The sequence below is a fragment of the Miniopterus natalensis genome, chromosome 5, assembly GCF_054644295.1.
Source record: "Miniopterus natalensis isolate mMinNat1 chromosome 5, mMinNat1.hap1, whole genome shotgun sequence".
NCBI lineage: Eukaryota > Metazoa > Chordata > Mammalia > Chiroptera > Miniopteridae > Miniopterus > Miniopterus natalensis.
In genome coordinates this window covers 23,375,149-23,400,607 of record NC_142085.1, presented here as the reverse complement: position 1 = coordinate 23,400,607, position 25,459 = coordinate 23,375,149, and the positions used below count along the sequence as shown (strand labels likewise).

General features: G+C 41.6%; 1 protein-coding gene across 3 annotated transcripts in view; it reads left to right on the top strand.

Moving 5' to 3' along the window:
- The first annotated feature begins 2,286 nt into the window (after positions 1-2,286).
- Positions 2,287-25,459, top strand: part of GCLC (glutamate-cysteine ligase catalytic subunit) — a 43,440-nt gene continuing 20,267 nt past the window's right edge. For 2 of the 3 annotated variants that reach the window (XM_016198045.2, XM_016198044.2), the window contains exons 1-3: positions 2,287-2,465; positions 23,828-23,940; positions 24,766-24,948. In XM_016198045.2, the coding sequence (XP_016053531.1) occupies positions 2,316-2,465; positions 23,828-23,940; positions 24,766-24,948 (446 nt within the window). In that variant the 5' untranslated portion in view covers positions 2,287-2,315. Of the gene's footprint in view, positions 2,466-22,826; positions 23,024-23,827; positions 23,941-24,765; positions 24,949-25,459 lie in introns of those variants that run through there. The other variant, XM_087817447.1, reaches the window with a different exon arrangement.

The following is a 25,459-nucleotide window of genomic DNA, read 5'->3' as shown; positions in this document are numbered from 1 at the left end:
TTCGGATACGCCAGCTGTATTCAAAACAGTGACCAACACTGTCCCCCACCCAGCCTCCACACCTACTTGCCTTCCAAAGGAAGCAAATATTTATGTAAAGCACTTTTCTAGAATTAAAGATACAAAGGCATAAATCATCTCCATTTCAGAGGAAGACACTATCTAGTGTGCAGATTTTTAATTTTTTTAACATACCTTTATTGGTTTCAGAGAGAAGAAGGGAGAGAGAGAGAGAGAGAGAAACATCAATGATGAGAGAGTCATTGATCGGCTGCCTCCTGCAGGCCCCCGACTGGGGATCGAGCCCGCAACCCGGGCATGTGCCCTGACCGGGAATCGAACCGCAATCTCCTGGGTCCTAGGTCGATGTTCAACCGCTGGGCCACGCCTGGCAGGGCCGGAGATATTTTTTTAAATGAGTCTATCATAATGTAGAAATAGAGGCATGTACATATGTAACCGAAATACAGGGAAGAGGAGCTGCAACTCAAAGGGTGAACAGGAATGTGTCAGGTGGAGAACTCTAAGCAGAAAAACACAACCAGAAAGCTAGGACCACACCGGCCTGGAGAGATGGGGGGGGGGGGGAGTGCATGAAAGAGCAGGGGCGGTAGCTGAGGATGCTGTCAGCTGTGGACAAAGTAGAATGAGGCTTTGTTTTCACCCTGGCTGTGCGCTGGGGATGGAAACACCATCCCCTGAGCTTCAAACACTGCCCCCCTCCATCCCCTGTACACATATGGAAATTGCAGCCAGACCTTGGGGATCCATGTCCGCAAGCCCCGAGATAGGCACATTCAATAGGAAAAGACTCCTATCATATATCCACTCAGCAGTGCATAAGTGCTTCCTCAATGTTGCCTTTGTAGAGCGAGGGAAGTGGGCACAGTAAGGACACATTTTCTGGCTTCAGTACACCTGTGATCTAGCTGCTGTCACTTTTCCCCTGACCCGTCATGTCATCGCCCTGTCAACACATTTATTGAACAACTACTTTGTGGGAGGTGCCTCATTTCTTCCCCTTCCTGCCAGGACAGGGCCAGCGCCAGCTGTTTCTTATCTTCTGCCGCAGGGTAAGCTCACCTGAACCCCCTTTTAATCACTGGATGGATGACTCTGTGGCTTGGACCTGGAATATACTTCTGGAGGTGATTCCTTCAAATGATCCACTTGGAGATATTGCCATAGCCCCTTTTGTTCTAATAAATGGCTTCTGTGTCATCCAAAGAATGTATGTCATTAAATAGCTAATTCAGAGAATACACACATACTTGTATCTAAAAACTTGACAAATTGATTCCTCTGAATAACCAGGTCATCTGTTGACCATTAACTCTATGCGCCTCTGCACTGTGCACATTCTTACAACACGCATAAAAGATAGAATATAGATTTGTACAGGTGTGGAAATCACTTGCACAGTCGGTCAACGGTGCACACTAGAATTGAACATGGGTTTCATCTGACTCCGAAGTTAATATTTTTCTTGCCATACCCCGCCATTCTCGCTCTGCTTTTAGAAGTGTGAAGCCCCTCTCACCTAAAAAACAATCTGGTGGGTTCTTCATTAATTCAAATCATCAACTTTCCTCCCCAAACCAAAGCTGATCTCTCCGGCTACGAGAGAACTGACGCCTCGCAGCACTTGCTCTCCGCCGAGCCGCCCACAGCCCCGCCCCCGCGGGCGCCTCCCCCGGCCCCGCCCCAGCCACGCCTGCGCGCGCCTCCTCCGCGGCCCGCTTTGGCCTCTTCCGGCGCTGGGCCACGCCTCCTCGCCTGCGCCGCCCCCCCGCCCCCGTAGTGTATAAGATCCGGAGCGACGGATCGCGCCCAGGAAGGGCGAGCGGGCGGGCGAGCGGATAGGAGGACTGGGCATGCTCCGCGGCGGCGCAGGTTTTGGCCACAAGTAGGAAGAAGCCCGTGCGCGACACCGGCACCGAGAGGCGGGAGCCCCTGCGGCACCGCGGCTGTGGAGTCCGTCGCCGCCGCCTCGGAGCAGGAGCGGGCGAGGGACCAGGCTGCCAGGCCGAGAGCCGCCCAACCTGCCCTCCTGCCCTTTCCCTCAGAGCCCGCGAGGTGCGCTGCACCCCTGGGTCGGTCACCTGGGCGGTGAGGACCCCGCGCCGGAGAGCCGGACCGGACCGGACCCGACTGGACCCTCCCTCTGCCGACTGCGGCCCTAGAGCGCCCCCCCGGGGCGGAGCTGCCGCCGCCGCCGCCGCCGCCTCCTGCGTGCGGCTGAGTGTCCGGCTCGAGCCCCGCGCCGGGAGCGTGCGGCCGCCGTCAACCCCGAGGAGAAGGAGGAGGGGGCGGCCATGGGGCTGCTGTCCCAAGGCTCGCCGCTGAGCTGGGAGGAGACCAAGCGCCACGCCGACCACGTGCGGCGGCACGGGATCCTCCAGTTCCTGCACATCTACCACGCCGTCAAGGACCGGCACAAGGACGTGCTCAAGTGGGGCGACGAGGTGAGCGCCCGCGACCCCAGCCCCCTCCGGCTCCCCTGTCAGGCCACCCTGCGCCGCCTTTGTTCCGTAAGGCCCTACCTGCGACCCCAGCCCAGGGCCCCGAGACTCCGCATCCTGCACTGCGCCCCAGGGTCCCCGGGCGCCTCCGCGCCCCGGCGTGTGGTCCCTGCCCTCTCGTGTCGGGCTTCCAGGAGAGCCTGGGGCTTGGGGCCCTGCGCTGAGCCTTCCGGCCGGACTGCGCTCTCCAGTTCATTCACTCATTCATTTGGGTTTTCTCCTTCATTAAGCAAGTGTGGATTGGGCACTGGGAGGGCGCGATCATGAAAAAGTGTGACATTTGGTGCTTCGGGGAGTTTACAGTCTCTTATACTTATCTGCCAACCGCCTTTCGAAATTCACTGTCCCATTACAAAATGCGCATTTGCTATTAATATGAAAGGAAAGTTGTCCTAGGAAGGCCCGTCGCTGTTAGGAATCAGGTCTAAAGGATGTTAACTTATGCCCCTCACCCCCTCCACTTCATTCCAGTTATCTTTTAAACCTCCAATTCCTCATCAGTCCCCCTCCCAAATACACACTTTATAGGGATAAACGGAACTTTTTTTTTTTTTTTTTTTGCCCCTAAAGGGGAGGAACCTTTCTGGCCCTGTTTCATTCTAACTGGAAACTCCTAGCGCTTCATAATTGGGGTTTGTTAGTACCTTCCCATGGCCTAAGTCCAGCATCTAAACTTTACAAATCAGTCCCTCATCATATGTGATATGTCTCTGGATTCTTAATATGTTGTTGAACCATAGTTTATTTGGAATGATCTGGAAAGCATTGCCTCCTGTTAAACTCTCTTCTTTCAAAGCATTTTATGCCCTTCCTTCCAATTTTTATTTATTTTATTTTTTAAAAATATATGTTTATTGATTTCAGAGAGGGGAAAGGAGAGGGAGAGAGACAGAAACATCAATGATGAGAGAGTCATTGATCAAGCCCACAACCGGGGCATGTGCCCTGACTGGGAATCGAACCCCAATCGCCTGGATCCTAGGTCGATGCTCCACCGCTGAGCCACGCCCGGCCGGGCCCTTCCAATTTTTAAAAACCACAGGTATATACAGTTCAGATAATTAAATGACTTATTGAAGAGTTTATTCATATATGTATGCATTTATTCCCTAGCCCCTCCTACCCTGCCCTCACCACTCATCCAGAACTTGCTTCAAACCACAATCTCATTTGCCTTTGGTGGCTAGGTCAGGTGTAAATGATTTATCTTCTGGTCATCATTATCACTCTTGACCTAAGTGTCAAGGTGCTGCTTCACCAATACAGAATCTCTCCCTGCAAAAACGTTACTTTTTCTATTTCTAAGATTGGAACATAATTCTATCTCTTGCAATTAAAAGAATTGTGCTGTTTTAAGTTAGAAAAGTATGACCAGTAATTCACATTTCTACTATAAATGGTTTCTTTTCAGACAGAAAAGGGGTACACTGTGTTTGGTGATAATTGTTCAGTTTTAGTCTAAAGTTCATTGTTTCTTTACAGCATCTGAATTTTATGTGTTCATTTGTGTATTGTATTTTATGATCTACTCTATCCCCCTAGATTTTTTCCTCTCCGGAACTTTTATAAAAATGGAATGCTATGAAGAATATTGATTTATCATACATAGTAAAGAATATCATGTCACACTTCTGAGTTATTTATTTGAGATGGTGTGTATTGGGTCACATATAAATTATTTGTTACCATGGTTGCAGTTAAAGGAGTTTGAAAGCCAAAGTCTCAGATTTATAGTGGAAGGCTTCCTTGATGAGGTGAGCCTTTGAAATGAGCTCATTAGATGAGCAGTAGAGTAGTTAACTACTCCAGTGTTAGCAGTAAGCCTTACACATACTAGGAATTCACCATCACATCTGCTGAGTAGAAGTCTTCAGGCAGCAGCAGACAGCAAGCAAGCTTGTTTTTATGCAGAAGCCTTGGGCAGGCTGGGCAGATAAGAGTAGAGAAGGGTGTGGTGGGTAGTATGGCCCCTGAGATGAATGGCCTTGGCAGACAGAAAGTGGTGTTTGGGATGTGATATGTTGGACAGTGTTAGTGTGATACCAAAATATTGCTTTTCATATGGGAAGTTTTGGTGGTGTACTTAGGGGGCCATGGACTTGGATTAAAAAAGAAAAAAAAAAGTGCCTTGAAACTGAAAGGTGAGCCTGCCACTTCAGAAGTGCTCAGCCCTAGTTACTAGGAAAGTGCGTGTCTCTGATAGTATCTAATCCGAGAGAACCATGGATCTGGAGTTCTGCTTGTTTTGTATTCCGTGTGTGATTCTGCCCACTGCCTGTGTGATTCTGAGCCTCAGCTTCCTCATTAAGCAAGTGAGGGGCTGGACACTCCTTCCCTCTCAGCTTTTACAGTTTAAACACGATTTGAGTACATTTTTAAATAATGTACATCTTTCAAACTAGAATGTTAGTCTTTGAAATTTACCTGGGGATAATCTTTAGACCATTGAGTAAAGAGAAGGCTATCAGCAATTGCCACAGTAAAAATGGTTTGTATAATAAAGGTGTTTGTATGCTGGCTTATTGGAACTCAAAAAAGTAGAACCTTGTAAGTAGGTAGATTCCAAGATCAGCTTAGAGCTGAATGTTTTACCTTTAGTGTGACAGGTCCTAACCCTTTGCACCGTTTCTGTGGGAAACAGAAGTTCTGACTCCTAGGTGCCAGGAACTCGTAGGTTCATTTTGCCCCAGGATGGTGGTTCGGGGAGTGAAGGGGAAAAGTAAGATGGATATTCCTGGGTGCTTTATTGCTAAGCATTGTATATATATGCAAAAAAAGTATGCACTTCTCTCTTCACAGCTCACACACAACTTTTCAGGTACATATTTTGTTTGTAATTCGGAGTCTGCACATAAAAGACAAACCTAGGGAATCTATCCTGCAAATGTGGCAATACATGCAACTCTTGAATTTTTCCTAATAATCACTCTAGCATTAGCTACCTGCCAGGCCTTTGCAGCTATTTAGTGGCAGAGGCATTATCAGAATTGAAATCTGTCTGACTCCAGGTGCATTTCTTAAACACATTATACCAGGCTTTGGATTATTTACAATGTATGAGATTTCATCAAATCTCCCTTTACAGAGTTCAAACTTCACAGGTTGCAGAGGTGCCAGAACACATTTAAAAGCAAACATAATTTTTCTTAAATTTTTTTAACCCAATGTAGTGTGGCTCTCAAAGGCAAGAAGGTAAATTGTCCTCTAGTTAGCAGAAAAGTCTGTGTGAAATTTGAGAGGAAAATATGATATGTCTCTAATATATATGAGTGTGTTCTTAATATGCATATAACTAATAAAACTGAGGTGGGATTTAAAGGTTGGTGTATCATCTATTGATTTTGAACTACAGATTTGCCTGTGTAGGTTAAGAGTGCTTAAGTGACTATTTAGAAAATGCATAGCTTGTCAGTGATTAAGGTTATGATCTTAAAACAAAAATAACAATCTTAAGCTATAAATCTAGAATAGACTAAAGCATAGTCATTTTAGTCTAATGGAAGGTTTTGTGTAGATTTGGACCAATTAATCTCTCTTAACCTCATTTTTGTCATCTATAAAATGGGGACAATAATACCTTCTTATAGGGCTATTAAGATTAAATGAGATAATGTTGATGAAATAGTTCACAAGTGAGAGCCTAACCTTTTAAGACTCATAAATGGTAACTTAAAATGTTTACTTCATTTTTAATATCCAGTATATCTCATTTAAGTTATAATGGTCATAGGGGAATGAGGCATTCCATGTGTGTGGGTTTTTTAAACTAATTACTTGAAATTTGCCTGCTTAGATATAATTATATTCCATTAGCTTATTAATTTTTGATGGTATTTCCAAATTGTATTTAAAAGTTAATTATTTATTGATAGTCTTTGTGAAGATTTGGGTTTGTGGCACATTAAACAAAGTTGTTGAATCTTTCTCTTTCTCAGCTGTCACTGTGGATATTAAATTTAATAGCATTTATTGATTTGTGCCTAAAGCACAATGGTGAAATGAAGGAAAAAGAGTAAAACATGATTGGAGCCTTCTGGTGATTCCCCGCCCTCCCCAATTACCTTTTGTACCAAGAGGTTCATTTTTGAAGGTTAGGAAACCAGATAACTGACCCATTGTTTATATTAGGGATTGGGACTGAGAATTTAGGGCTTAAATGTGAGCTTGACTACTACTTCTGGGGCAAATCTCAATTTTTTGCCATTTGCTTGTTATGTTTGCATGGGCTTCCTTTTTAAACCAATTTCATTGAATTATAATTTACATACAGTAATATTCACCCATTTTAAATACGTAGTTCAGTGATTTTTAACAAGTATATATAACCAGATATTTGCCAACACAGTCAAAATTAAAAATATTAAAACACTTGTACATATAAAACACTTTCATTACCCTCCAGAAGCTCCCATGTTTGCAGATGACCGTGTGTGTGTGTGTGTGTGTGTGTGAGAGAGAGAGAGAGAGAGAGACAGATAGACAGACAGACAGACAGACAGACAGACACACAGCACTTCAGGTGATTCTAATTCTTCAGACACCACCTTTGGGAAGCTACCCTAAGAATGTGTGGCTGTTAATTAGATGAACAGAAGGGAAGGCATTCTAGGCAAAAGAACAATGTAATGAAGGCAGAAAGGTGAGAAATAGCATTGGTATGTGAGGGTTATGTGCACTTAGGTGTTTTAAGTGCAATGAGTAGATATGATCATTTTGTAGAGGTCTTTGTATGGTTCTGGATGAGTAGAGGTTTTGCTATACTTTTAAAGGCATGAGGAAAATAGAATGGAAGAAAAAGTTTAATACTTCTGTACACTTGGCTTCTCTAGAAAAATGTTTCTGGACTTCTGAACCAGTTATTATATCCCCCCCATATCACTTGAATACCTCTGAATGTTTAGAGTGTCACTTCTAATACCACTTACAGTAATGCCTAGAAGTGATATTAGCAAATGTATTTGCTAATATTGTGTGTGTAGCTTCATTTTGAGGTATAAATTTAGGTAAAGTTCATTAAGACCCCATATCTTGAGAAAAGATGTCAGAATATGAATGGAACCTTTAATATCAGAATTTGTATCTTTGAACATTTTTAGATACTCAGGTCATCTGAATGTATTGTTAAACTCAGAAAACTGTATATGGGGCATTACTGATATTGCTGATAATATTGGATGGACCATATCCTGATGAGCTTACTAATTAATATTCTCTGTTCATGATTTAACCAGGTTGTTTTTTAAACATTGTAACAGCTTTATTTGGATATAACTGACATGCAGTAAAATTCACATATATAAAATGTACAGTTTGATAAATTTTGATATATGTATACACCTGTGCAACCATCATCACAATCCAAATAATGAACATACCCATCACCTCCAAAAATGTCCTTGTGCCCCTTTGTAATTTTCCCCTGCCCTCCCCTTCCCCATGGGAATCTTCTTCGTTTCACCGTATCTTAGTTTGAATTTACTAGAGTTTTGTATCTAGGAAATCATACAGCATGTACTGTTTTGGTCTGGCTTTTAAACTCTGCACATATTGCCCAGCTGGGCGTGGCTCAGCGGTTGAGCGTCGACCTAGGATCCAGGCGATCGGGGTTTGATTCCCGGTCAGAGCACATGCCCGGGTTGCGGGCTGCAGCTGATCAATGACTCTCTCATCATTGATGTTTCTCTCTCTCTCTCTCCCTCTCCTTTCTTCTCTCTGAAGTCAATAAAGAGATATTTAAAAAAATAAATAAATAAATAAACTCTGCACATATGTTTTGAGATTCATTCATGTTGTTGCATGTGTCAGTAGTTCATTCTTTTTAACTGCTGAGTAGTATTCCATTGTATCAAATACTACAATTTGTTTATGCACTACTTGGATTGTTTCCATTTTTTAGTTATTACAAACAAAGCATTCATGAACATAAATGTACAAGTTTTTGTATGGACTTATGCTTTCAATCCTGATTTTTATCCAGGAGTGATGTGTTTTAACTTTTTAAAGAAGCTACCAAATGTTTCCAAAGTGGTTTTACCATATTTTCCATTTCCACCAGCAGTGTATACTAGTTCCAGTTTGTTTGCATCCTTGCCAATACATGGTATACTCAGTCTCAGTAATTTTAGCCATTCTAATAGGTGTGTGGTGGTATTTCATTGTATTTTTAATTGTATTTTCCTAATGATCAGTGATGTTGAGTATCTTTTCATGGTATTATTTGCCATTTCTATATCTTTTTTGTGAAGTGTGTTAAAATCATGTTTATTTGAGTTGTTTTCTTGCTGAGTTTTGAGAGTTCCTTAAGTATTGTGGATGTAAGTCATATCAGGTATATACTTTTGCACCTATGTTCTCCTAGCCTATTTTCATTCTCTGAACTGTGTCTTTTGAAGAACAGGAATTGCTCATATTGATGTAGTCCAATTTGTTCTTTTATAGATCATGCTTTTTGTGTGGTATCTAAGACATCTTTCTTTAATCCCAGGTCACAAAGGTTTTTACTATTAGATCTGTGATCCATTTTGAGTTAACTTTTGTATATGCTGCAAGGTATGGATTTTTGGTTTCTGTTTTTTGCATGTTACCCCAGCACCATTTGTTGAAGAAACTGTCTTTTCTCCACAGTGGAAGGTGCATGACCTTGCACCTTTGTCTAGTATCAGTATGTATGGTTTTATTTCTGGATATTTTTTTTGTACTGTTCCATTGATCTATTTATCTTTATGGCAGTACCATAGTTCTTATTGCTATAGTTTTATAATAAGTTGTGAAATCGGGTAGTGTTAGCTCCACAATTTTGTTCTTTTTGAACTTGTTTTGACTCTCTTAGGCCCTTTGAATTTCACATGAATTTTAGAACCAGCTTGGCACTTTCTACCACAAACAAACAAAACACACTACTGGGATTTAGACTGGGATTGCATTGAATCTATAAGTCAATTTTGGGAGAATTGATATCCTAACAATGAGACTTCTGACCCACGAACACATACACCTTAATTATTTATGGTTTTCTTTAATTTCTCTTGTCAGTGTTTTGTAGTTTAAGTTTTAGTTTCTGATTGTTCATTGCTAATACAGATTGGGACAAAAGTAGGTTTACAGTTGTGAGTACGCAAAACAGTTTATTCTTATGTTATTTATTAATTATTGTATTTCCATATGGACAACCATAAACCTACTTTTGCCCTCTACTGTATATTGAAATAAAATTGATTTTGTATATTTATTTTGTATCCTGCAACCTTACTAAACTCACTTTTGAACGTGTGGAATACAATCCTAATCATTGTTCTAATGTCTTTGTTAATTCTATCATCTTTGTCATTGAAGGTCAGGTTCAGTGGATCTTTTCCCTCTTCATTTTGAATGTTTTCCTGCTTCTTTACATCTCTGGTAATCTTTGATTGGATGCCAGACATTATGAATTTTACCTTGTTGGGTACTTGATATTTGTATATTCCTAAAAGTATTCTTAGGTAGTCAAAAGTATTCTTTGTTCCTGGAATATAGTTATTTGGAGATAGTTTGACCCTTTCAGGACTTGCTTTTACAATTCATTAGGCAGATCCAGAGAAGTCTCATTTTAGGGCTAATTAGTTCCCTTCTACTGAGGCAAAACCATCATGAGTACTTTATCCAGTAGCCCTAAATTAGGAGTTATTCCATTATGGCTTCTGGGGACATACCCTGATTTCAGCTTTAAGTACTTGCCTCACATGCATGGGTTGATTTACTACTGAATCCTTAAGGGGGACCCTCTGCAGCTCTCGGGGGTTTTATGTGCAGCTCTCTTCTCTTTGGTACTTGGTCCTGTGAACTTTTAATTGACTTGGTTTCCTCAGACCTTCACTTCCATCTCTTCAGTTTAGGGAGTGCTTCAGGCTCTGGTTCACCTCCCTGCCCATAATCTACAGCTTCTCTCTCTTTTTTTTTTAAACAGTTCTGGAATAGACAGAATTGTTTGGGGGTTTTTTGGTGTTTTTTTTTTTTTAATATATCTTTATTGACTTCAGGGAGAGGAAAGGAGAGGGAGAGAGAGAGAGAGAGAGAGAAACATCAATGATGAGAGAGTCATTGATCGGCTGCAGCCCGCAACCTGGGCATGTGCCCTGACCAGAAATCGAACCCCGATCGCCTGGATCCTAGGTCGACGCTTAACCGCTGAGCCACGCCGGGCCGGGCTACAGCTTCTCTTCCATCAATAAGTTGGGGCAATTGTAGGGCTCACTTAATACCCCCTCTTCCCCCGCCCCCCCCCCCCCCGCAATATCTCGGGATTCTGCCCTTGGTTGTCTGGTGTCTTGAAAAAACTATTTTTCAATATTCTTATTCATTCATTCTCCCTCCCTCTCTCTCCCTACCTCCTCTCACTCTCTCTTTCTTGTTCTCGTTTCAGGTGGGAGGGTAAAATTGGTCGCTGTTATACCATCTTGATCAGAAGTGGAAGTCTTTCCCAGTTTTCCTGTTCTTTCAGCTCTGCTTCTTTGACTGTAAACTTTGTCCAAAGGCTTGGTACCCTCATGGTTTTATCTCCAGCAACCAAGATGTAGCCAGATTTTTAAAGTTAGGATTTTCTTTGCCCTTATGCTATAATGTTCAACACTTGGTATCACTGTTACCATCCTGTGGCCAGGTATTTGGTGAAAACATAATTATTTTGAAAGTTTGCATACATTTTCTTTCTTTTTTAAAAAAAAAAGGAGAGAGAGAGAGAGAGAGATAGAAACATCAATGATGAGAAAGTCACTGATTGAGCCCGCAACCCGGGCATGTGCCCTGACCGGGAACCGAACCGTGATCGCCTGGATCCTAGGTCGACACTCAACTCCCAAGCCATGCCTGGCCGGGCCATACATTTTCTAAATGGACTTTAATTTGAAGATATAGGCATCCAAGCCCTGAGTCTTCCCTCAAATGGTTGTGTGATCTGACATATGGAACTTAACATTTTTGGACCACAATTTCCTCATCTGTAAGACGACAAGTGAAAGAAATCCTATTATTTGGTTTGAAATACATGCTTTTATATATAGATACATATACTTACAGTATCTTTTAACAATTTAACTGTGTCAGAATGCTTTAAACTCCATGAAAATCAGGAAATGTGTGCCAGAAATGGTAGAATCCATTTCCTTGCCCTGTCACTTTTTGGGGTTTAGCATTTTCCTAAGGTAACATATTTTACTGGCTGAGAAACTAATCTAATTATAAAGTTATAGATATTAGGTTTCTAGAAATGTTTTCCTTTAACTTGCTCACATAGGTTTACTGAGGCTCACAGCTTTTTTATAAAAAGCAAGGATGGTATTGCAAAATGTTTCCCTCAGAAAAGCTGAGATTTAACCTTTACTTACATGTAGCAAAACATTAAAGCCTTTATTTCCATGGTGGATGACTTTTAAATTAAGAAGTGCTTATTGAGTACCTACTATATATTGAGGACTTCTTATGCTAGGTAATGGGGTTGAAGAGAGAAACCAAGAAAAGAGAGAAGCTCTCTGCCCTTGAAGAACCCCAGTGGTTGGTGGGGTGGGTTTGCTCTATCTGGAGATTCTGGGAGTCTTATAGATGGGGGAATCTTCTGGTAGACTCTCAAAGGGCATGTGTAAATATGAAATTATGAAGGCGCCTAAAGTTGAGGGAGTACTGCTATAACATAGGACCAAAGCAGGGAATAGGGAATGGCTGGAGGTTAAGGTTAGAAAAGTGGGTTAGGTTCAGGCTGTTGAAAGTTCTTTAGGGCAGACGTGGTATTGTAAGTCCAGGAATGGTACAAGGTGATTTTTTTCCCCCCTAGATAGATCCCTTTGTTGACAGTGTGAAAAATGGGTTTGGAAGGGTCACTGAGGACAAGGAGCCCACCGTCTACAGAACATCTCTACAGAGAGAGGAGAGAGTCTGGCCTGAGGCTCTAGAAGTAGTTACTCATATTAAGGAGCTACTTTGAGGAGGAATCTGAGCACCTGGCACCTGAGTGTTTAAGCCTCTCACTCACATCCTAGCTTAGATGACCAATTGAGTAAGAATCTCTGTGGAGATAGTTTCTGAGGGAGCTGGTTTGGATATTTGGTTTGGAACCTTGAATTTAAGGAGCCCACCTCTTCTAGGTGGACAGTGAGGAGACAGCAGGAGCAACACCTGAGCTGGCTGTGTGTGCCTGCGCAGCCACCGGCCTGAAGATGGAGAGCAGGGTAACCAGAGGAAGGAAACATTGGTGCACAGAGGCCTGATGAATACACACATAGGGGTCAGGTTTAGTGTGGGATCCTGAGAAGGGCAGTAGGACCGCCAGGTGTGGGAGAAGGATGGCAGGCTTTCCGGAGGTATGGAAGGATGGGAGCTGAAATGAAGCCATTGGATTTGCTGGTTAGGCAGGGACTGAAGGCTATTCCAAACATATTAAGAACTTGGGAAAAGCAAAAATTGGTTTCTGGCCAAAATAAATGGCACAAAGCTCCATGTATATTTTCACAGCTTGCAGAGTCCTTGAAATCGCGATTATAATTTTCAGAAACAGAATTGAACTGAGAAAGCACATGAGTTTGGGTCACTTAAGTAGTATCTCTGTGGCTAAGTCATCTCTGTTGTATATTGTAAATGATTGTAATGGATTGAGTGCTAGGATGATGATCCTGAGTCTCCACTTAAACGTTCGGTTTCTCAGACGTTTTAGAAGATGGGGAAACATGAGTAAGCCTCAGACTTCTAGCCAAAAGAGGTCATTTGGATATACCTTTATAAGTACCTGGAAAACTTCATTTTCTAGATTACTATGTCCTTGGAAGTTCATATGGTGAAGGTTCTACTCTGTTGGATACTCCTTGGAGAGCTTTCTGTATTCTTAGATTTTTGTGTCTGTTATGGTCAGGATTTGGTAGGTAAACGTATTTCTACAGCAAGATTACAAAGGAACCCCCAAACCGGATGTTCTGGATTACATTAGTATTCACACAGACCCACTGTCTTAGTCTCTCTTCCCCCAGCTCCTCTTTTTAGTCCTTTTGGGGTCAGTTAACTTCTTTCATTTTGAACTGGATGCTGACTTAGCAGCCCTAAAACAAAATCCTAAGGTGAGGGACTCTGTTTTTGAACAGTTAGGGGTTGTAACAGTTGACCTTAAACACTGGAAAGTTACGTTTGTTTTTGTGAGTTTTTTTTAAATCTTGTTTGTAAAGTATATACTCTGAGAACTGTAAGCTTGATATGAACCTAAAGAGGTTATTTGGGGTGCTTCCTTCATTTCCCTCTCCAAATATTTATTTATTTATTTATTTATTTTTTAAACTTTTAAAAAATATATATATCTTTATTGATTTCAGAGAGAGGAAAGGAGATGGAGAGAGAGATATAGAAACATCAATGATGAGAGTCATTGATTGGCTGCAGCCCGCAACCCAGGCATGTGCCCTGACCAGGAACTGAACCCTGATCGCCTGGATCCTAGGTCAACACTCAACCGCTGAGTCACGCCCAGCCGGGCATCCCTCTCTAAATATTTACATTTGACACAATTCAGGTACTTGGAAGGTATGTTGTTATCTAGCACACTTTTCAACAGTCCTGCCCATGCTAAGCACGGGAGTCCTCTCCTCTGGGCCCACAGGGCCACGATCTGCTGACTGTTACTCAAAGAGTAGGAACTAGGAAGTAAACAAAAGCCCTCTTAGTACAGAGTTCATGCACTTTACTCCTGGATGTGTGTCTTGGGTCCTTACCCAGAGATCACTGGCTTTATACACAATTCCTGCAAGCCCTTTCATCTAGGTTCCCAGCTCAGGGTGAAATACAAAAAAACCATTTGAGGCAGAGATGATAGACTAATTCAGAAAGAGCAACTGAAAAGCAAATCTAGATGCAGCAGCCTTGGGTCTCCAGGGCCTTGCTCTGTTGGGACTAATTAGAAATGAGGTTGCTAATGAAGCCTGAAGCCTTAATAAAAAGTGAAGGTGTCTTTACTGTCTTCCGGTTGATAGCAGAAGAGGAGGTAATCAGTTTTAGAAAGATTTCCACTAATATATATACATGCAGTTTTTAAAGAGATCATATGCTTAAAAGGAAGAGGGAAACATTAGTAACAAGAAAGTGCATTTGAGTAAAATTACTTTCCTGGCAATGCAAAGTAAGTAATGCATTGTATTTGAGAGTGAATAAAAATTGATAGTTATATACTAAGAGGATTTCTGGAAGAGTTTAATTACAGAAACAGTAGCTTAGAGCTGGAAGGGATATTATGGTGTATTTTTTTCTTATTTTCCAGATGTTGAAACTAAGATCAGAAAGCATTCTAAATGTCTGTAATTGTAATATTTGTGACAATAGAAGGAAAATGAAGATTGCTCTGGGCAGGGTAGCCACCTTGCACAAGTCCAGGAGGCACTAGTGTGCTTGGTGCCTCTTGGGGGTGGCAACAAGAAGGGGGTCACAGTGTTGGGGGGTGTCAGCAGAGGTTTCCCTGAAGAGGTGACATTGGACTTGAGGCCCACATAAGCCAGCTATTTGAAGGCCTGAGAGTCTTTCCAACCAGAGAGAACAAAAGTGCCTCAAGGCCCTGAAGTGGTGGATGGAGAAACAGACAGGTGGCCGCTGTGGCTGGGATGTGGTGATGGGGGAGACGACGTTGATACAGAGGAAGCAGAGGCCGGAAGATCGACTGAACGCTCTTGGTGAGGGGTAGGAGTTTTTGCTGAGTGTGAGCCCTTTGAAATTTCAAGGAGGGGAGTGACTTGATCTGTGTGGTGAAGGAGCACAGCCAGGTCTGCCTCCTTGTAGAGCTGGGCATATTCTACACTAGTAGCTTCACCTTTGACTGAGACCAACAGTACCTGAAACAAATGGTGTTTGAAACAATAATTCGGTGAAACAGTACTCTTTCCCATAAGTGACATATTCTGATATTTTGTACTACTTCGTTTCAAGTTTTTTTGTAGTGTTGATTACAACCCCATGGCCTGCTACGGGGTTGTAACCAACATTCGAAAAACACTTATAAGACACTATTCTGCCTTAATAAGTGTATCACTGCCCTAGAGCTAGAAAATAACCACTAGCATTTGAGTGGTACTGTGTGCATACTGCTGTTGTAGCAGTTTACATGCATTATTTTATGGAATCCTCCCCAGTGGCTCTATGAGGTAGCTATTCTCCCCATTTTACAAAAGAGAAAACAAACTCAGGAGTTAATAAGATTCAAACTGATTGCAAAGCATGCACTCCTAGCTGCTCCCCTAGGGACCACCTCCCAGATAACGGGAGGAAAAGAGTTCTGGGGCTGTAGGCTGCAACCCAAGATGAGATTGAAGGTAGAAAGGAAAAGAAGAAAGAATAGAGGAAGTGGCGGTGTCAACAAAGAAAGTAGGGGTTTTGTTTGTTTGTGAACTACATTATAACTGTCTTAGAGTCACAAATGCAGGCTTAAGTAATTTTGGTACCAGATGGCCAATGATTCCCTTCTAGTTCTTTCAAAACTATACTATTGAATATGCTTGGTCAGTTTCTCTGTCTGCAGGACAAATGCTGACAGGTTTAGTAATGTGGCCACAGATTCCCAGCTAGTAATCTACTGGCAATGGAGCCCTATGAAAAGGCAGCTGCAGACGAGCCTTTCCCGGGAAGATCAGGCAGACCTCACTTGATCACTATGCAGCCTGGGCCAGCTTCATCCCATGGTGGCAGGTAGTGGGCTAGAATTAGAGCCCGGAGTCAGGAGCTTTGACTTATCTTTTTGAAATTTTACTCCTTTAACATGAATCTCTCAAATACAGCAGTGAAGGAGTTTATGTAACAAGTCTCCACCTTCCAGTGGGCTCCCTTTGAGCACAGCAGTTACTTTGGAGTTAGAATTCCTCTGTGGTAGCATTTGCTCTCGGTCTCTTTAGAAAGCACTCTTCTTCTTTTTTTTTTTTTTTTTTTAGCTCCCCCTTTGTTGGGTGAGTTAGTCTACCACCAGTTCCTAAGAACTAAAACCCTGAGTTTCTCATAGGCAGTCTCTGAATTTAGGCCAACCTAACTTACATATACCACAAGGAAACATGCTTGCTTTCTTGCTTGCTCAGCTCTAGTAGTACATCAGGCCCTGAGCTGGGCTGCACCGTGGAGGGTGGGTGTTCTCTAGCAACAGTCCTGCCTCTGCTAAAGTCCTGAGTGCTCTGTACCTGGTAGGAGCCACCTCAGAGGTTCTTGATGTGGCCCCGCTCCCCCACACTCCCCCTACCCCTCCAGCTGAGCCCTGCAGAAAAATTGATTCAAAGCAGCCTGTATCTGGGAACCAGGATACCCTCTTTCTTGCCAGCCACATGGTAACTGGGACTCTGGCAGGGGAATATGTTCTTAGGAAAAAGCCAAAGAATTAACTTGTCGTTAGAACCCAGAAGCTATAAGTACTAAAGTACAGATGTTTTGAGGTAAATAAAAACTACTTATATTTACAATATTGTTTCTTTAGGAGGAAGAGTCTTCTGGTTTATGTTCAGGTTTCTCTATTGCAGACTGTCTGCATTAACTTGGTGCCCATAGCAAACACCACCACTGGTAACTTATGTGCTACCTTTTCTGAGGTTCGTTTGTGTGAGAAGACTGGTTGGGCCCTGTTAGATTTGGTTCAGAAATAATAGGTGTGCCTTAACATGGCCTTTATAACCATCAGAAATTAAAACTGACATATGCCTGAAGTGTAGTGCTATGGTATAAAAAAAAAAAAAAAAAGTCAGCCAATGTAAATTTTCAAGGCCAGAGATGAAATGCCTCATTCTGTCTGTAGGCCATAAAAGAGCAGATCTACATTCAGGGATTTCCTGTATAATGAATTCATTTGTCCAGGTACAGCTCCAGGGTTGTGGCATCTATTGAGTTTACTCCAATGCTGTTCAGTACAACTATGTGCAGTAATAGAAATATTTGCTTAGTCAGTAGGGTAGCCACTAGTGGGACTTGGGGAACTGCATTTTAATTAATTTTAATTGTAAATAGCCACATGTGCCTAGTAATGGACAACATGGTTTTAATCTTTCCCTTTAATGAAAGGTGTCATTGTTCCCTGTAGGAAATTCACCACAATTTTTCCAGCAGCTCCCAGTTTCTCTCTTTTAAAACCCTAAATTTTTTCACTTACTCTTCATGTCACTAATCTTGTCATGTGAAGAAATGTGTTTTCTCTGTGTGGGTCAAGATAGTGATTCAAGGAAGTTACTTCACCTGATCATATAGGAAATTCATTGCTGTTCTGCTGCTCTGTAAGCTGGTCTATTTTAGGAAGCCAACTTAGATAAGGTCAGGGTGAGGCCACATTGATTTTGGTTTCTGAAAGTGTAAACTTCCTTAGAGTTCACCTGTGTAATTCTGTGATATGAAATGACATTTCATAGTAGGTGGGAAAAGTAAAAATATATTGTATTATGAGAATTTGATATAACTTTAGAGACTACACTACTAAAACATTTCTTTGGGGGACAGAGCACGGTTTAACTTGACATATCAACAGCTACCAGTTTAAAATATCATACACAGTATATAGAATCGCATGTTACAATTTCTGCTTCATACTTGGTTCCCCAAAATGTTACCACATAAGACAGTGGTTTTGATATTTAGTAATATCCTTATACATCTCTAACCTGGAAGTTTGCCTTAAACCAAATTCTGAGCCATGTCAAATTTTATTACATCTATATTAGAATTTCTAACTGAAGTTGGTCCACTATTTTAAGCTTAGCTGCTCTTTTGGTCTTGTCATTCAGGTCTTCCCTATCTAAGTATAGGTGATTTTTTTTTAAAGAGTGTCACTATGGCTAGCACCTTTTTGGGTCCTCCAAGTTTGGGTATCATGGTGGATATGGAAATGGGTGCCATCCAACTAGATGGTTGAGAGTGCTCAAAAATATTAGTCATTCATATTTTGCCATATGAGGAAATAGTCTTCTGGACAGAAAGCATAGTTAGTAGGCTTATAATCTAGAGAAGGACTATTGTGACATGATCTCTGTGGGGTGGGACTGGCTTATCTGCATCTCTGACCAGCCAGACAGGTGATTCTGCTGCAGTCAGAATGGTGGTCAGGGAAATCCTGTGGGAGATTAGATTTATATTTTATCAGCAGACCCTCTCCTTTGGGCAGTCTCCATCCTCCTGGAAGCCTTCTGATCTCCCAGACTGGATCAGATTCTATTACATATGCACATCTCAAGCATTCACGAAGGTCATTCAGCTATGTTGTGTTATTAGCTGTGGCTCCAGCCACAATGTAAGCTTTACAGCAGGAACTACGTCTGCTTGGCTCTTCACAGTATTCCCAGCACAGGGCTTTCTTGAGTAGATGAAAGGATGAAGCAAATGGGGATGTAAGGGAGGCAGGCACAGCAGAGGAGGGAGCAAGATGCTGTTTGGGCACTGGTTTGTCATCAACTCTCACTAGAACCATAACCCTCAAAAAGGCCAGTGGGCTTTTTTTCAAGTTAGTGTAAGGAGAAAACTGGGTCTCTGAGAAGCAGCAGGTGGTTCTAGGAGGAGTCAGGACTATAGGCTTGGGCCAGTGGAAGAGAGCCAACAGTGAATACTGGAGCTGGCCCCCAACCCTGAATTTTGAATTTCAGTAGGATGACTAGAGACAAAGGAATTTTCTCAAAGTATAACCTCCCTAAATAGGGAAACCGCCTACAACTGATTCTGAGTCTTAGAGAAGTAGATTGTTTGCCGAATGAAGCACTGTTTTCACCTCCAAAGAGTAGAAATTTAAAAATATGTATTTTATAAAATGTCTAGCCTTTCCTTAAATTCTAAGCTCCCTGAAATGCTTACCTTAATGGTAGAATATCAAAATGTTTTTGTTGTTCTTGTTGTAGTTTTAAAGAGGAAAACTTTGATTTTAAACTTGGTAAATGTCATTTAAAAACAACGTAAATACTAAAAATTTTAATATTAACAGTTAATATTTACTGTTATCTTGAACTCTAATGCCACAAGTATTTCACCCTCTATTATATGTTCAGCATTGTACTGGTTACTTACATCACCCTCAATTAAGATTGTTTATTGGCCTAATTTCAGATGAATAAAGCACCTTGTGCTTGTGCAAACCTGCATTAAATAACTAGAGGGTTACTGTGTCCGGTCGTTCCTAGCAACACTGTGTAACAGTAAACTATATAATAGTCTTTGAATGTGCCTTTGTCTTTGATTAAACAGCTCAGGGATATTTGTGACTGTTATTCTAGTGGGATAAAATTTAGCCATTTAGCCTTTTGCAATGAAATTTAAAGGGTTTTAATTTTCATTTGTAGAAAAAGTGAGTGTACATTTTAAAAATATGAGTGTCTCACAAAGAGCGGTAGGTTATTTTTATGGGGCTTATTCTCCCTCCACTAAAAAAGACAACTGATGGGCACCAAGAAGCAGTTTCCCTAAGTTACATCTAGGGCATTGTGACCTGTGTACTGAGAGTAGTGCCGTGGCTATTTGTGCTTTTTCCAAATGATGTGTTAATTATCCAAATTCGAATTGGTCACTCTACAGTCCACTTACAATGCTCTTTGGGCATGCATGCACTTTTAGAGGTGTGTGTGCGTATGTGTATACACATAGATGCTGCTGTAATAAAACTCTGGGTGTGCCGTCTACATGCTATTTGAAGTCAGGAAGCTGTTACAGTTTAATCCTTAGAATCTAAGGAATCTATGTTGTGTACAGAAGGGCCTCTATATCTTGTTTTGTCATTTTCTCTTTGATTTTGTCTTTTCCTCTCATACTTTGGATGCAAAAAGATTTAGGATGGGGAAAAAATCCAGAATTAGTAAAATCACTGTGCTTTAGGTATTTCATATTCGGAGAACATTGTCTTATTGTATCACTTATACACACACACACACACACACACACACACATCTTTATTGATTTCAGAGAGAGGAAGAGAAGGAGAGAGAGAGATAGAAACATCAATGATGAAAGAGTCATTGATCGGCTGCCTCCTGCACACCCCGACCTGGGGATCAAGCCCTCAACCCAGACATGTGCCCTGACCTAGAATTGAACCTCCATCTCCTGGATCCTAGGTTGACACTCAACCGCTGAATCACTTTTTATTATCTCTCAACAGCTAGGTTACTGAACTAAAATCTTGTTCAGTTCTAGTTTGACTCTTAAAGATTGAGTTAATTATTTGAGTGTTTGTGTGAACTAGAATTAGAAATAGACATAAATGTATTGAAGTTGATGGGGGAAGGATGATTTAAGATAACAGAAAGCCAAGAGGTTAAAGAACCATTTTCAGCACTGGTACAGAAAGATCAAGGTGACTATAGGGAACAATTACCTCAGAATGCCTTAAATTTGAGTTTGAAAAATCTTCAGGGAATCCTGAGGCTTCTAACTGAAATTAGATTTTATCCAAAAGGAAGTTTTTCTTTCTCATCTGAGAAATATTCTGATAATTTTCTGTTTCATTTGCTTAATGAGATTGTGGATATTCTTTTTTTAATTAAGGAGAGTTTGGTTTGTTAGCATTTTAAATGTCATCCATTTGGCTGATATTTAAAACTCAAACTGAGTTTAAGCTTTTTGTTCTTTTGCCCTCCCTATGCTTTAAGTTGTGGGCTAAGAGTGACTTGAAAACCAAGGATTTCAATTATTTCAAAACTAGGAAACTAACAAAAGTTATTTCAATTTAGGTTATACAATTAGTACAAAAGTTCTTGCTCATTGTGATAGTAAATGATGGCAACCCAGTAAGCTAGGAAGTTTCTCTTCATCTTTCAGGAAGCATATTATCTGGTTTAGAAGATAACTTAACCCTGATAACAGATGGCTGCCAGGCAGATAATGTTGGAACCAGTGATGGAAGGAGGAGGATTCCTTCTAACTGGGATAGGTAGGAATGCTGCATAGAGCACACAGGAGCTCTGTCCTGGGCCGAAGAAATGAGCTGATCCACCTGTTTAAATCTGTAACCAAAACTGGTACATCTCTACTACTATGATACAATGTCAGGCCCACCTCATAAAACTGAGGCATAATCAATTTGAGAGATTTTCAGCCAGTATTATAACCTTTGCCTGCCTCATATAGCTTACAATAATTTTTAAAAAGCTATCACTAATAAGACTAGCATCCTCTATAGTCCTAGCAACAAGGTGTGTTGGGCCTTGAGGCCAGACAGAGCTGGGTTCATATTCCTATGACACCATGGTCTTGGGCAATTTACTCAGCATCTCTGAGCCTCTGCCCATCTGTAAAAAGGGTGATCACGCCAACTTTGCACGATGGGTGTGAAGATTAGGATCCATAAGTGGAAAGTTCATGGTATACCTTTTCTCATAATGCTCACTTAGAGGTAAACTTCTTTCTCATACCTATGATATTTCATATATTCATCCCAATACTAAACAAAGTTTCCTGTCCCATCATGTTTTAGCTCTTAGGGAGTCATGGATCTGTAGATGCTATCTGAAAACCTGTACTTAAAATTGGGAGCAGTTCCAGATTCTGTAGCCCATAGATTTCAGGAATTTGACATTGAGTGATTGATTATATAGGTGCAAATCTCACATTTCTGGTTCTTGTACTTATATCAAGTATAGTCTTACCTGTTTTTTGAACTAAAATATTCTAATGGAGAAGTGTGAGTGGGAACTTAAACTCATTGATAAGGTAACTGTCTTGTCAGTTCAGTCTGCTGTAACAGATACTATAGACTGGGTGTTTTAAACAGACATTTCTCACAGTTCAGGAGGTTGGGAAGTCCAAGATCAAAGGTGTGGGCAGATTCAGTTCCAGGTAAGGGCACTCATTCTGGCTTACAGATGGCTGCCTTCTTGCTGTGTCCTCACATGGTGAAGAGAGATCATTTTTCATGTCTTCTACTCAGGGCACTAATCCCATCATGAGGACTCCTGACCTAATTACCCCCTAGAGGCCTCGCCTCAAATACCATTACATTGGAGATTAAGGGCTTCAACCTACGAATTTAGGGGGACAAAAACATACAGTCCACAGCAATAAAAGTTAATTGAAAGTTTATTTTTTTGTTGTTGAAGCCATTTCTCATGGTTACTAACATTTCCCCCCCTTTTATAATTATATTTCTTAGTTGAAGGGCAAAACAGTTTCTTGAATGTTACCATTTCTGTGATAGGGATGGCTGGCTCACATGCCTTCCAGGACTGGGCAGGCACACATACCTAAGGGAATAGGCCACTGCAGACCACAGTGCGCTGCCTCAGAGGAGAGCAGCCTGGCCCCTGGCCTGCAGGACCCCAGCATACTGCTGGGCTTCTGGGTGTGTGTTTCTAAGGCTGGGATTCCGGATTTACGTGTAACTGTCAGGTAGTAGATGTATTGTTGTTTGCCCCTTTTTAAAAAATTTTAATACTGTGATAAGCCAAATAAAATAAATACATCTGTGTACTGGTCTGCTTTGTGGGACATCAGTTTGCCTCCTGTTCTCTGTCTTTTGCAAAAGGTACTCTTGGGTGTTTGCCTGAATGATCCAGCTCCATACCTTTCACTTACAGGTAATGTGTGTGTTTCAGTCATGGTGATTCATAATCTTCACTGTTTATATCAAAGTCATGATTTAAAGCACGCGATTTGAGGGAAAACAAAAGCAGGTTCACCGTGTCCTCTGTCCAGAAGAGTGTTACTTTGGTACTGAACTCTTGATTGTTATCAGAATCCCCCCAGGCATTGTTATAAATGCACTAGAGCACCTTGCATTGCCAGTTTGATCTGGCTTCCGAGTCAGGAAGTTGTCTTACGTTATTATTGAAAAACCCAAACTAAGTGGTTGAAACCCCTAAAATAACTGCTCCATATTGGTGAGTTGATCATTGAACTCTCCAATAGTGAGACGTACAGTGAATTAGTTAATAACCTGCCAGTAAGGAAGGATCATCTACCTTGATCGGAATATCTAAATAATCACTTTCATAAACTTATAGTAAGCCAATTGAGGAAATAAATTTTAAAATGCAACTTCTTGCAGCTGTAATTTATAGAACCTTAGCTTTGAAATAGTTCTCTCTCGCAGTACAAATTGTCAAAATAGGCATCTTGACCTTTCTGTAGGATAAGAAGTAGATCAGAGGAAGGAAGGAATTGAGATATAAGAGTTCTTGTCTTCAATGCCACTGTTGTCTATTTTCTCCAGGTTTTCATATTATGCAAACATGCTTATGTGCTGTAGTGTATGAAAATGTGACAGCGTCCAGTTATTGTCTTCCTTTCCAACCTCCATGTTTCCCCGCCTTCTTCTCTTAACAGTCGCTCTGAGCACCAGACTGGAATAATGCTCATCTTTCTCTCCTTGGTTTCAACAGGTGGAATACATGTTGGTGTCTTTTGATCATGAAAATAAAAAAGTCCAGTTGGTCCTGTCTGGAGAAGAAGTTCTTGAAACTCTACAAGAAAAAGGGGAAAGGACAAACCCAAAGTAAGCTGAAAGCTTGTTTAGGTGTTTTTGAAACTGTCAGAACTACTAGCATACACTCTTTCCTCAGATGTAAAGGAGACAGGATAGCATAGCAGGTTAGAGCCTGGGCTGTGATAACAGTTGCCTGAGTTGAAATCCTGGTTCCTGTCTTTAATAGCTGGGTGACCTTACGCAAATCACTTAACTTCTCTGTGCCTGAGTCCTCACCTTTAAGGTAGGGATAATAATATGTGCCTTGTAGGGTACTGACATTTTGAATCCATTAATATAATAAAGCACTTAGAATAGTAAAGTCAATATAAAGCCTGTTTACTATTATTTAAAAAAAAGTTGCTATAGTGTTACTGAGATCATAAACTATGACACTGGATAAAACTTGCAGATGGGTTTTGTTTGGCTGGAGGGATGTTTTGTTTGGCTGTCTATTTATTTAAATAGACAGGTGAAGGAGGCCTGTACTCTGCAGTTCGTTTTCTTCCTCACTAGATCTTGGTAGGTTGCACTTGAGTAGGCACCTCAGCACAGAACTGAAAGAGCCCTGAAGGCCTCATCTCCTTTTCTGCACAGGGGACTTGCTGGTCTTGAACAGAAAGTGCCCTGTGTGCATTTTCAGTTATTTATATATATTTTGGACCCAGTACTTTTAACCCTAACATGGTTGAATAGCTTTGAAAAATTAATGGCCTTTGGGAATTGTAAAGGAGTTTTTAGGTTTATTTATACCTAATAGTTTCTAAGATATTTGAGGCAACTTTTTAAAAGATCTAAAAGCTGAGTAGACTGCATGCAGCAAAATAAGGTGGAGCGGATTGTTTCCTTCTGTAGCCACCCTACGCTTTGGAGACCGGAGTATGGGAGTTACATGATTGAAGGGACTCCTGGACAGCCATATGGAGGAACCATGTCCGAGTTCAACACCGTTGAAGACAACATGAGGAAACGCCGGAAGGAGGCGACTTCTTTATTAAAGGAAAATCAGGCTCTTTGCACAATAACTTCATTTCCCAGGTTAGTTCCTATGTGAACATGCCCCAGCACACAGCTCAGAGCCCGAGGTTATAGAGAGCAAATCCTGACCAAGCTTTGACTCTGCAGTCATTAGACTTTATGGACAGGTCGCTCTTCACAGTACTGCCTCTGATAGACTCTGTAATGTTAGAGCTGCCCGCAAACATTGCATGCCTGGCCCAGTGGGTGGCGGCAGCCCGGAGCACTGTGGTAAGAGTCGTCATCTGGGCTTGGTGGGGAAGACCATGAGGACCACCATGACTGTTAGCAGTGTGGCAGCGTCCCCCCAGGCGTAGAGGGAGCAGCACTTCCTGGGCCATGCAGCTCTTGACCCTGAGAGGAGTTGTGAGTTCCCTGATGATCAAGTGCTTTTCTCACTCGCTGTTCACACCCTCACATGTGTTTGCCTACCAGCAAATGGTGATATTGGTGGCTGATCAGAGGGTCACCCGTTGGAGGGCTGGTATCAGTGCCCCTAGGGCACTATTGGCACATATTGTCAACAAGGGGC